Source organism: Nesoenas mayeri (assembly GCF_963082525.1).
Source record: "Nesoenas mayeri genome assembly, chromosome: 1".
Taxonomy (NCBI): domain Eukaryota; kingdom Metazoa; phylum Chordata; class Aves; order Columbiformes; family Columbidae; genus Nesoenas; species Nesoenas mayeri.
In genome coordinates, this window is record NC_137541.1 from 135,891,916 (window position 1) to 135,903,885 (window position 11,970).

The 11,970-nt window shown below is 42.9% G+C and overlaps 1 protein-coding gene across 1 annotated transcript; it reads right to left on the bottom strand.

The window, feature by feature from the left end:
* Nucleotides 1-1,040: 1,040 nt before the first annotated feature.
* HSPA13 (heat shock protein family A (Hsp70) member 13) lies at nucleotides 1,041-8,778 on the bottom strand. The gene is made up of 5 exons (XM_080357638.1): nucleotides 8,718-8,778; nucleotides 7,248-7,588; nucleotides 6,166-6,379; nucleotides 5,302-5,469; nucleotides 1,041-4,500 (listed from the first exon to the last, which is right to left on the bottom strand). The coding sequence occupies exons 1-5, from the start codon at nucleotides 8,740-8,742 to the stop codon at nucleotides 3,830-3,832; spliced, it is 1,419 nt and encodes a 472-aa protein (XP_080213764.1). The 5' UTR covers nucleotides 8,743-8,778; the 3' UTR covers nucleotides 1,041-3,829.
* Nucleotides 8,779-11,970: the final 3,192 nt, after the last annotated feature.

Genomic DNA, 11,970 nt, shown 5'->3' on the forward strand with positions numbered 1-11,970 from the left:
TGGGGACAGGCATCAGTGCATAGTAAATTTGACTGTATTTATTTATTTTATTTGAGGGGAGGAGGGGTTTGTGGGCTTACTGGTGGGGTGACATAGCCTTACAGCTTCAGCTTGCCATCAGACCACAACTGGGAAAAGCTGCAGACTGAATAATTGCAAAGTCTGAGAGAAAAGAAAATGGTAGATTACTGTGGGCAAAAGCCAAATAGCCATTCCTTCTCTTTCAGCAAGCTGTAGTCCTCACATACAAGTATATATTTTGAGAAAGGAGGTGCAGCAGAGGCAGAAGCAGCATGATATGCTCCTGCTATGTTTTCATGCACCAATAGCTTATGAAAGTAAGTGATGTAACAGGCTTAGGGTAGGCAGGAAAAGGCAATTTTGCAGAATCACCAAGGGGCTGCAACCTCTACTCTCCTCACATGCCTGATATCAGAGACTCACTCTAAAAAACAAAGAGGAACCACTTGGCTCCCTCAAGTTAAACATTAATTCAGATTTTGCAGTACCCATCACAGCCCACCAAACCAAGTGTCACCAGCCAACTCCCTTGACAGCCCAAAGCCACGCCATAGCCCTGCACACCCCTCGCCTCTCCTGCACCTTCTCCTCCACACAGCAATTCCATGCCTCCAGAGCATTTGAGGATCAGGTCCCAGCCTCCTCCTGTGGGGCTGCTCACTCAGGAGCAGGAGCAAGGAATCCATTGCCACCCTCTTTGACCAGGGTTTCCCCACCCTGTTAGTGCTTCCTCCTTCCTCCCAGTCATCCCCACCTTTTCCTTGTACCAACCTGCACTTCTCAGTTCTCTTCTTCCACCCAAAACTGCAGCTTGAAGAGAGAAAGGATGTTTCCCCCTCCCATACGAGTTCCTAAACACTCCTCTCTGCCACTTGCCAAACATCTGTCACTCCAGGGTATAGTAACCACTCAGCAAATCGAGGGATTAGAACCTCATCCTCTAACCTCCAAAGGAATTTGAGGAAGATGGGGAAATAGTGCTGTCACAGTATTTCCCAGAGAGACTGAAACAAGGCATGTCCAACAGACAGAAACTGCTTTTATTAAAAACGTTCTAAAAGGTTATTTATAAAATGCATTTAATCATCTGCACTTGGAAACAATTCAGGAACACACAGTTGGTAAGACATATTATTCTTTCAGAATTTCAACTCACAAAACAAGCTTTAGCTGTATAAATTTGTTACACACCTAACACCACAGGAACCATTCTCAGATTTTAAGGATTGCTTGTAGAAAGATTTCAGCCTTCAAATATAAATTTGTTTAGAGACACTTTTGGTAAACAGTGTATGTGTGTACCTGGACATATCCACTTAGTACAGTGGACTCATCTTTAAAATTCAATGGTTTGTGCCAAAATACAGTATTAAAATCAAAAGAAACAAAATAAATAATTTGATAGCAGAATTCAGAAAAGTTATTTAATAAATAAGGATGCATTGTGAGATATCCAATGTAAAGTAACTTCTTTACTCAAAAAAAAAAAAATCTGTATAGAAATCTGAATAAATACCCTTTTGTGATTTTTTTTAACAAGTAAACAACTCACCCTTCCCTTACCCAGGCTAACACTGAAGGAGATTTAATTCCTCCAGTGTGAAGACATATATGAAAGAAAAAAGTACTTCATTTATTGCATTGAGAGTTTAACAGTTTAAAGTTATTCCCACACTACTACCTAAGTTGTCCCAAAATTGCAAAAAGCTTTTCATAGCTTAACCTCACTGTGATGTGGTTCTATTCTTCTACAGGTCTGCTCATTTTACACAGTGCATTAAAAAATGAAGACTAAAGACCTACTGTAACTCCAGTAGGCTTTGAGATGAATTTACAGCAGGGCAGAAGGAAAGGCCACAATGACTCCAAAGACACTGGAATATATGTTAAATTAAGCACATACATTTATAGCTGCAAAGCAAAGGCCCCAATTAGCAACTGTGTATGAGAACTGTACTGTGTATTGGCATTTATCCATGGTTTTGCTGAAGAGGCACTTCCTTCAATGCAGGAGTTTTAGTTACTAGAAGTTCCACACAGACTTAGACAGGATCAAAGTAAAAGGTACAAAGTAAAAAAACCCTCAAATTAAAAAAAAAAAATCACTTTTGTTTCAACTTGGGGAAATTAAACAGATCTTAGCAGCATTTTGGGAATCCTCTGTGAAGTTAAACAACGCTGATGGAATGGCTGTGTGCCACTATGATTCAATTTAAGAGGTTTTTAATTAGATTACTTCAAAGATAAGTTTAGACAACAGCTATGCAAACAGCTGAATCAGCACAACTGATTTATGGCAATGCCATATATCAGGCCTACTGCCAGGAGAAAAAGAAGCCTATTGTATATAGTCATAGGTTAAACAATAAATCTAAGCCCACACTTTATCTTGGCAAGCTTAATACAAACAACATTATTCTGGAGCATATAAGAAAAGCTTAGAACCACCTGTTACTAGAGCTTACCTAAGACTGGGTTGATGGATGTTGAAACCAGTCTTAGCTGAATGAAGTCTTTTCATTGTACAAAGTTCTACACAGATGAAAGAATTCAACTGGCTTTATTGATTGAACCCTCCAAAGAGAGCAGAACTCTCATCTTTTTTTTTTTTTTCCAGATACTTAATGTTTTTTCTCCGTATGCATTTGCCAGATAGCTGGGTAGCAAACCATTTGCCTAAGATAAAGCCCTAAGAAATGCTACCTCAAATCCTGAGCTACACACACTGTGTCCTTCTCAAAAGGGCTACAATCTCTCATTTATGTTCGGTTTAGAGTGGGGATATAATAAAACTTAAACCAGAGATACGAGCTAAAAAGTAGGAAATAGCTGGGTGAATTATCATTTGCTAGGACTACAGGAACTGGATATTATCCATGCAGTTCCCTCTGTCCCACACTTTCTCTCTGAAAACAGTATAGCTTGGGGTACTCCAGGGGAAAGACCTCACACACTTGTAGATGCACAGCGATGACATTTATGTTGGTCAAATTCAAGGGAAGATATACAAGTGTGGCTTTAAGATACATAAAATTACTGCAGCTTTCAAATAAGACAGGGGAGGTATAAATAGTTGGCAAATGCCCTTGTTTTCTGTGGAGAACATCAATGGTAGGACAGCAGCACCTGTATGTGAACTAGCAAAACCAGAGCAGGAAATAAGCCCTCAGAGACATGTTAAATAGGTCCACATTATCAAGAGCTAGGTTTCTTAATATGGTTTGACTGAAACATGAGACAGTTTGCCATACAGCTTCAGTAATACCATTTTGCTGTTATGAACAGCAGAACAATAAAATGAATGCATGTCTTTTAGAAAAACACTGCAACATGCATTTTAGAAAGGTGCTTAAATGCTCAAGTGACTGAATTTAATAAATAAATTTAAGCTCAATACTGCTAGTGCTATGTGCATTAACACTGCTTCACATTCTTTCAAAGTAAATATATCGAACCCGGGAATTCCTACAGTACCATGCCACAATATCTCTAACCTTTGGTCACGCTCCCTTTAAATTTTAAACATACACCTTTTCAGAGTTTGCTAATAAAATTTAGCAAGAAGACATGGGTGTGTCATCATTCTCATCCAACATCCAAACTAGAATACAGAACAGAACTTCAAAAACCACTCGTACCTTTAAAGTAACATTTAGTTTTTAACACAGGCGTCCAGTAGCGCTGAACTGGAATAGATAAAAAATGAATAGAATACAGCTAAGATTAGGCTCCACTGCCAGTCAGCTTAAGTATGCACCACTAGAGTATGCTTTTGGAGAGATGGAATGCAATAGGGAAGACTTTTGTCTCAGTTAAAATTAGTCTTCTGTAAATGCTTATTAGGAATTTCTATAGCACTGACTTGGAGAGGCCAGGACCCACCAACGATTCCTGCTTGGATAGCTACGCCTGTTACAACTGCTAGATCAGGATCTACAGAGGTGTTAGGTTCCTTTCCAAAGAAATCCCGAATGACTTTGCGTATCCGAGGAATCCGGGTAGAGCCTCCGACTAGTACAATTTCATCCACTTCTGCTTTGTGTAGGTGGCCTTCCTTCAACACCTGTTCAATGGGCACAAGAATCTTCTCAAAAAGGTCCTCATTTAATGTCTCAAATAGCTTCCTAGAGATTTCTGTTTCAAACACCACTTGGGCAGAGTTGTCCTCTAGTTTTGAAGAGCCTGCAAGATTTTGCAGATCTTTTGTTTTTTGTGAAGGTTTGCCTTTTAGCAGAGTGTTTGTTCTCACCTCACTTTCTGGAAGTCCTTTTGTAAGCTCCCTTGCTGGCACCGTCAACAACACTCTTAGTGTAGCTGCCTCATGAACAGTCAGATTTAATTTAACTGCTTCCACAGCCTGTCTGAGGTGATGTATTTCTTCTTTCCTTGTTGGCAGAGAACCATACTTTTGATGGAGCTGATCATATAAATACAGCATCAGCCTCTGATTAAAATCCTGTCCTCCAAGTTTGTTGTTACCTGAAACATCAGAAGAGAAGGCATCAGATTCATCACCTTCAAAGCTTACTGGGAGATGGTGCTCAAGGGCCAGAACAATAATACTTGGGCCATAAGCATAGTGCAAGAGCTCACAGAGCTGGGAAAACAGACATCATTGTTGTCCACTGAAAAACCTATGATAGGTGGTTCTTGCTGTTACACTCTCACAGTGGCAGCTCACATCAAAACTTCACTTAAACAGCACTCAAGCAGCACTGCATCTTGGACCTGTCTGAACCCATGTCACCTGAAAAGCAGTGGTGTATTCACAACAGTTTCACTAACATTGTTGCCAGAAGTCTTTGCCAAGTGACAAATCACTTTGACATATACATATCACAAAGTTTACCTCTAGGTTAACAGCATGTGCATTCCCAAACCCTGCCCAACTGAGCTGAAGCCAAACACAAGGCAAGGATACTTTAAAACATTGGTCAATGACTTGGCAAGTATTTCCAGCTTGGACAAAGGCAACAGAGAGATTTGTAACATCCCCAAAAGTCCAGTCAAAGCAACTGTAACATGCACCAGCACTTTTACTAGTGAGCACAGAAGTTAACAGCCACAACTTACTCCTTTGAGTGAGCCAAAACCTGTGAATTTATCTTAATTGTTCAAAGTAGTCATAAATCTTATTTGCATGAATGACAGCTGAGAACAGAGTCAGAGAACGGTTCATGACAGGGCTGGTGTGTTTTTAAAAGCCTCTCTAATGCTGACTTCAGATGCACCTTTCCTTTCCCGCCCCAGCTCCTTGAGAAAGTAAAGCATTTTTCTCACCTGCCATGGCTCGTGTGAGGAACATCCCTCCCAGCTTGTTCAACAGAGACACATCCAAAGTTCCTCCACCCAAATCCACCACCAGAACATTAAACACATCAGCTTTGTGGAGTCCATAAGCCATAGCTGCAGCTGTGGGTTCATTGATTACTCGCAAAATTTCTAGCCCTACAAAGAGCAAAGATACCAAGCAACAGTCAGGTACACTTCAGAAAACTGCAGTTCTCATATCATCATGACATTTACTTTTTTAAAAAAACAAACAAAAACCAACCAACCAAACAAAAACCAACCAACCAAACAAAAACCAACCAACCAAACAAAAACCAACCAACCAAACAAACAAAAAACCAAAAACCAACCAACCAACCAAACAAAAACCAACCAAACTTACCTTAAGTTAAAATGTCAGATCTAACAGAAATAGTACCATTTTCCTTACTTAGGCCTAAAGTAGTACTACTTCAGAGTCAGGGTGAAGTCACGAACCATCATTTGTCCAAACGCATTTCTTCCAGAGAAACCTTGCTAAGGAGACTTATTTCACATGTTCTATTTCTGTTTACAGAGCACCCTTGGACAATAATTTACAGTTTCTTTGTTTGGAGATTACCAAAAAGACTATTTTCCCTGAAGTAAAACTTACTTCTTCAAGCTCTCTGAGTCTGCATTAGTCAGCTGCACCTGTTGGTACCCAAGAGTTCTCTGCTGTTCCTCAAAATTGTTAGTGGTCTGTGAAAAAAAAATCCACTCTAATGTTGTCTATTAGTGAGCCACTGTTTCTAATTCCTCCCTGAAGACTTTATTTTTAGTGAAATACACCTGAAGGTTTCATAGAAAAATGCTGCAATAAAGACACATCACCTGCAAGGTTAGCTGCCTTAATGGTAGAATTCCGTTGTCTTTCATCAAACTCTGCTGGCACAGAGATGACCGCCTTTGAAATGGGCACACCAAGGTTGCCTTCTGCCATTCTCTTCAATTTCAGTAGCAGCTGAGAGCCAATATGCTCTGGAGTGATGTGAAAGGTTTTATTAGTTGTCACAGAAAATTCAGCTGATCCATTGTTGTCAAAAATCTAGGAGGAAAAAGCAACACAACCCACAGGTGAGAAGTCTTTTTCTTACTCTCTCCCACCCTGCTCCCACCAAATTTTTTATTCACATATGTCTGTTTATTCTGGAAAAATAAGAATGTGCTCTTGTCACTTCCTGAATCGCTTTTATTCCTTGATTATGAGTATTATGCAAAAAATGCAACTTAAGCAGTTGGAGCAACTGTGTAAGCAACGTCAACAGCACATTCAAAGACAAAAGTAATGCTTTTTAAACGTTAGGTTCACTTTACTGATAAAGCTTCCCAAAGGTTATTCTTTCTGAAAAGAACCAAACAGGTTGGTACTAGAACAACTTTTTCAAAGGCTGTTTGCAGTACCTGAAAATTTGTCTCTTTTCAGCAAATACTGCACCATGTTGAATTAATGCATTATTTTTTTTTTTTCCAAAAAGCAGCTATCAATATCTGCTGCTGGAAAAGAAAGCACTAGAAAAGTGCTAGGGGAAATAATGTGCTACGACAGAGAAGACATAACTTTTATACTTCTTTTTTTTTCTTTAGAATATCAGGGGAGAAGTGAAGTTTTAGCAAAGCACAGTTACAACTGCAAATTGAAATTTGTACTTTAAGAGAAGGGGCTGGAAGCTTACCCAGAAACACATTTTGCAGTAGAGGACAGAGTCCTCTGGAAAATCACTATCAGCTCTCACACAGAGGTACATGACTTCTACAACCATTTCTTCCTCCCCTCTCTGGATACCTCTTACGGTTTTCAGGCATATCAGATTTAGCCAAATGACCCAAAGTCAGAAAATATGGTCACCCACTACATATTTCAAGCTTCATATAGATTACTGCTTCGAGAGAACAGAAGAAAAGTGGCTACTTACCTTAAAGGGATACCTGCTACTTTCACTTTTCAGTTCTTCTGAAGTGAAGATTTTCCCAATGAATCTTTTTGCATCATATATGGTATTCTGAGGATTTGAATCAGCCAGTTCTAGGCCATCATATCCTACATACACATCTCTGTCTGTGAAAGAAACTATACTTGGTATGCTGTTGTGCCCATTTTCATCTGAAATAACCTTCACCTCCCCTGTTCCAGGAAGAAAGACACCAACAGAGCAGTAAGTCGTGCCAAGGTCAACCCCAATTATTTTTGGTGTAGGCATTGGTAAGTATTGCTGTGCTAGATAGCCAGCTAACAAGAGAACCAGAATAGCCGAACCTGAAACACAGATTTAAAAAAAAGAGAGTTAGTTTATCTACTGCTTCAAACTTAGAAGTCAATGCAAATTAGACAGTGTTGTACATTACAACTCATGCAGTTTTATTTTACACTCTGAAACTTGTTCAGCTACCTACTTAGTTTTCCATTTTTTCAAAGGACACCAGCAAGTTCAACTCCCTTAATTCTACAAAAAGCGGTAAAAGTCAAAAAACTTCAGCACTAAATATTAAACTGGTTAAAAAACAGCCCAAGAGGTATGGTAAAGGCAAAAATATCACCACCTTGTAATAATTATTTTTCTCTCTGTGAGGTACTTTAAAAATATAGGCTAATTAATACTTTTTTTGAGAATTACCTACGAATGACCTCTAAGGGACATCTAGTTAATAAGGCTGCACAAAATCACAGTGAAATGACAAACTCTCAATTCAAACATCTCCTCTAGCTTCACTGGAAGTCTAAAACTAGGGAGCTGCAAAACCATGCTAACTCCTCCTATTTCAGTCATAGCTCCCAAAAAGCGTCTTCCCATACCTTTTCTACGCCTTGAAATCAAGAGGTAAACTAGTTTAAGTGATTTTTTTTTTTTTTCAATTTTACATATAATCAACAGACAAAGCAAGAAACTCAAAAATCAAATATAAAGCAACGCCTCGGGGGGAGGGGAAGGACCAACAAACAAAATTTCAAGAAGAAATGTTAACAGGTTAAATTCCAATGAGCCGATAAACTCTTTTCCGAGAAGGAAAGGGCTGTCCCAGCTGTGCTTTCCAACAGACCAGTGAGAAAGGCTTCCTTTTAGCCGGGAACCTCGGGAGGAGACTCTGAGCACCTCGGTTTCCAAACGGAGGAACACACCGAACACGCCACAGGACGCCGTGCCAGCCCGAAAAGCCAGCCCGGGGCGATACCGCTGGCGACAGCCCCAGCAAAAACACGCAGCCGCGGTCAGCGCGCCGCCTGGGGCAGCCTGACGAGACGCGCCTGGGCCCTGCCAGGCGGAGGCCGCCACAGGCGTGGCGGGGCCTACGCAGCGCTCCGCCGGCCCCATCACCGCCACCTGCCCCCGGGGCACCGTTCCCTCAGCAGCCCGAGGCGCGCTGCGGGCCCCTGGGACCCCACTCACCCAGCACCGCCATCTGTCCGGTCATCGCTGCCCGCCGGCTCTCTCTCGCTGCGCCCGCCAACGCCGAATGCTGACTGCGCCTTCCGGGCCGCGCCGCGCGGCACGCCGGGACTGGTAGTACGCACACCCCAGCCACCCCGGTGACACCACTCGGCTCTAGGGGGCGGGAAAACCACAACTCCCAGGAGGCACAGGGGGAAGGGGTATTTCCGGCGGGAGGGAGACCAGCCAATGGGCTGGGAGGAAGGTCGTTCGGCCACAGAGAAGGGGAGTAACGGGTGGCGAGGGAGGATGCGCGCTAGTGCTCCCGGCGCATGCGCAAATGAGTGCCGGCCGGGACGCGGTGCTTGCTGGGAGCCGTAGTTCGCTTGGTAGCGGCGGGGCAGCCGCCGGCCGTGGCTGCCGCGGCTGTGTGAGCTGCGCTGGAGGCTGTGGGGGCGGCTGAGTGTCTGGGGCGGTAAGGAGGCCCAGCTACCCGCCTGTCCCGCTCTCCCTCCCCCTCCCGGGGAGGCAGCATGGCGTGGTGCCGGGCAGGGACGTGCCCGCAGGCTCCTGCCGGCGTGAGGCGTCAGAGACCGCAGATCTGGCACTGCCGAGACACCACACGCGTTAAAACTGTTGGGCCTCTAAAAATAACTGTAATATTTTATTTTATATATTTATATATAAAATTACTGACATTCATGTTTTGGAGCCCTTTACTAAGGCTAAATGGGGAGCTGCCTTATCATCCCCCTGTGCAGAAAGTGACAGTAAAGCGATGGGTCCGCACTTTCCCTTCGAAAAACATTTCATCGCCTCTCCCTAAAGTGCTCCAATCCATTTTTGTACCGTAACAGTGTTATTTGAACTCAACGGTTCAACAGCGAGACAGCCATGGCAGCTTTTACCTCTTCATATCGATGGTGAGGGGAGGTTTCTCTCTTGCTCACCTGACATTTAGCCAAGTAAGGACAACACAGGTGAAACCTGGCCCTCAAATTCATTCTGGAGGAGCAGAATCGGTAATTAATCCGAGAAATACAACATGAAGTATGATGTGGTTTTGCTTCTTGTCAGCTGTCACTCTGCTAAGCTCTGCTCTCAAAAGGAGTAACCGATTTTCAGGTTCTTGCAGATCAGGTTTCTGTTTCAGGCAGAAATGAATTGTGAGAATCTGGTTCTTCCTTAATGCAGTCTAAGTTACATGTTTCTTAACAGAAGATATTAATAAATGAATAGCTGGTAACAGAGCATAGTGGAAAAACGTTAGGCTAAGTTCTGTTACAGTTGCCATCTCTAGCACCTCTGTTTCTCTTAAGTGATGGGAAGACACATAACCCAAAAGCAGCTCCCAGGAGCTTGCTTCTTGTAAGCTTCTTCTATATGCCAAAAAAGCAGCATCACTTAATAATAAAAAGTATATGCATCCTCCATTTGTGGTTTACATAGTTACAGTGATGTGCCTCATTATTTACATGAGAAGGTGGAAACTCCTTGGTAAGGGAATAGAAGGTTGAGCCATTCTGACTTCTTATAACTCTTCCAATTAGGTATATGGCTAATTTTTTTCCATACATAAGATTTGGAGACTTTAATTATATCTTGTGGTGCGGGACCATTGTACTTGTGCTCCTTCTTAAATAAGTAGAGGAAAACTTGTAGTTGCTTACATTTTTTCCTCACTTGTGCAAATCAAGCACAGGGACTTTGTACTATATGCAACTATCAATGGGTAGTGAGTAGAAAAAAGAAGGTTTAGTGTAAACGGAATACAATTAAACTGGATTTTGCCCATAAATTTGATACTTAACAGCAACCTGATGCTTTAAGACATCGGGACCATCTGAAATGTCACACTGCAGAACACAGGTATGTAAGGATGTTTTCTAAAAAATACTGATACGAAACCTTATTTCAGAGATTTCTTCCTTTTCTAAAGCATAGGCCGGGCTCAGCTTTTTGTCCTTGACATTAAAACTCTGAAAGACATTGGGATCACTTGACAACATGCCTGCTGAAGAACAGAATTCAAATGCCCTTCCCTATATAGCTTCCATTCTATTTCTTCCAAACAAAGCTGCTTAATTAATTCAGCATATCAGTCAAAGCCTGCCCACCTGACTCTGGCTCCCTGGAGACCTGACTGTTCCCTGCAGAGTTATACACTACAGGCCACCTGCCTGGGAGTCAAATCAAGGAGAGCATCTCAGCAGGCTTCCTGCGCTGCAGCAAAGGTATATCATGCCAGAAACTTCTTCAGAAGCCACCTCCTTCCCTGTAGCTGTTTTTTGGCTTTTATGTAGTTTGAAGGCTGGATCCACCTTACATACTTCTAGTCCCTTGAAGGCAACATTTGATCTTCAGCATCTGAGCTCAGATGAAGTCCAGAAGTGCCTTATTTTTTCCCACATCATCTCCATGAGTGGGCTGGTGACCAGTCACTAGCGGGTTCTGCAAGGATCCATCTCAGGGCCAGTGCTCTTCAGTGTCTTTATAAATGACTTAGAGTCAGGACTTGAGGGAATGCTTAGTAAGTTTGCTGATGACAAAAAGCTGGGGGGACCTGTTGATACACTTGGGGGCAGAGAGGCCCTTCAGAGGGATCTGGACAAATCAGAAAACTGGGCAATCACCAACCGTATGAAATTCAACAAGAGCAAGTGCCAGATTTTGCATCTGGGACATGGCAACCGTGGCTGTACATACAGATTGGACAACAAGAGGCTGGAAAGCAGCTCTGTGGAGAGGAATCTGGGGGTTCGAGTCAACAGCAAGTTGAATATGAGCCAACAGTGTCCCTGGCAGCCACGAGGGCCACCCGTGTCCTGAGTGCATCCAGCACAGCATTGCCAGCCGGGTGAGGGAGGTGGTTGTCCCGCTTTGCTCTGCACTGGTGCGGCCTCACCTGGAGCACTGTGTGCAGCTCTGGGTGCCACAGGATAAAAAAGATATGAAGCTACTGGAGATTGTCCAGAAGAGGGCTACAAAGCTGGTGAAGGGTTTGGAGAGGAAGTCGTATGAGGAGTGGCTAAAGTCACCGGGTTTGTTTAGCCTGGAGAAGACTGAGGGGAGATCTCATGTTGGCTACAGCTTCCTCACAAGGGGAGGAGGAGGAGCAGGTGCTGATCTCTTATCTCTGGTGACCAGTGACAGAACCCGAGGGAATGGCAGGAAGATGTGGCAGGGGAGGTTTAGGTTGGACATTAGGAGAAGGTTCTTCCCCTAGAGGGTGGTGGAGCACTGAAACAGGCTTCCCAGGGAGGTGTCACAG

Coding starts and splice junctions, on each gene's coding strand:
- HSPA13 (XM_080357638.1), bottom strand. CDS start 8,742: ATGACCGGACAGATGGCGGTGCTGG. Junction 6,380..7,247: donor GTAGCAGGTATCCCTTTAAG/GTAAGTAGCCAC, acceptor TTTTCCTCCTAG/ATTTTTGACAACAATGGATC. Junction 5,470..6,165: donor TAAGGCAGCTAACCTTGCAG/GTGATGTGTCTT, acceptor TGCTCTTTGTAG/GGCTAGAAATTTTGCGAGTA.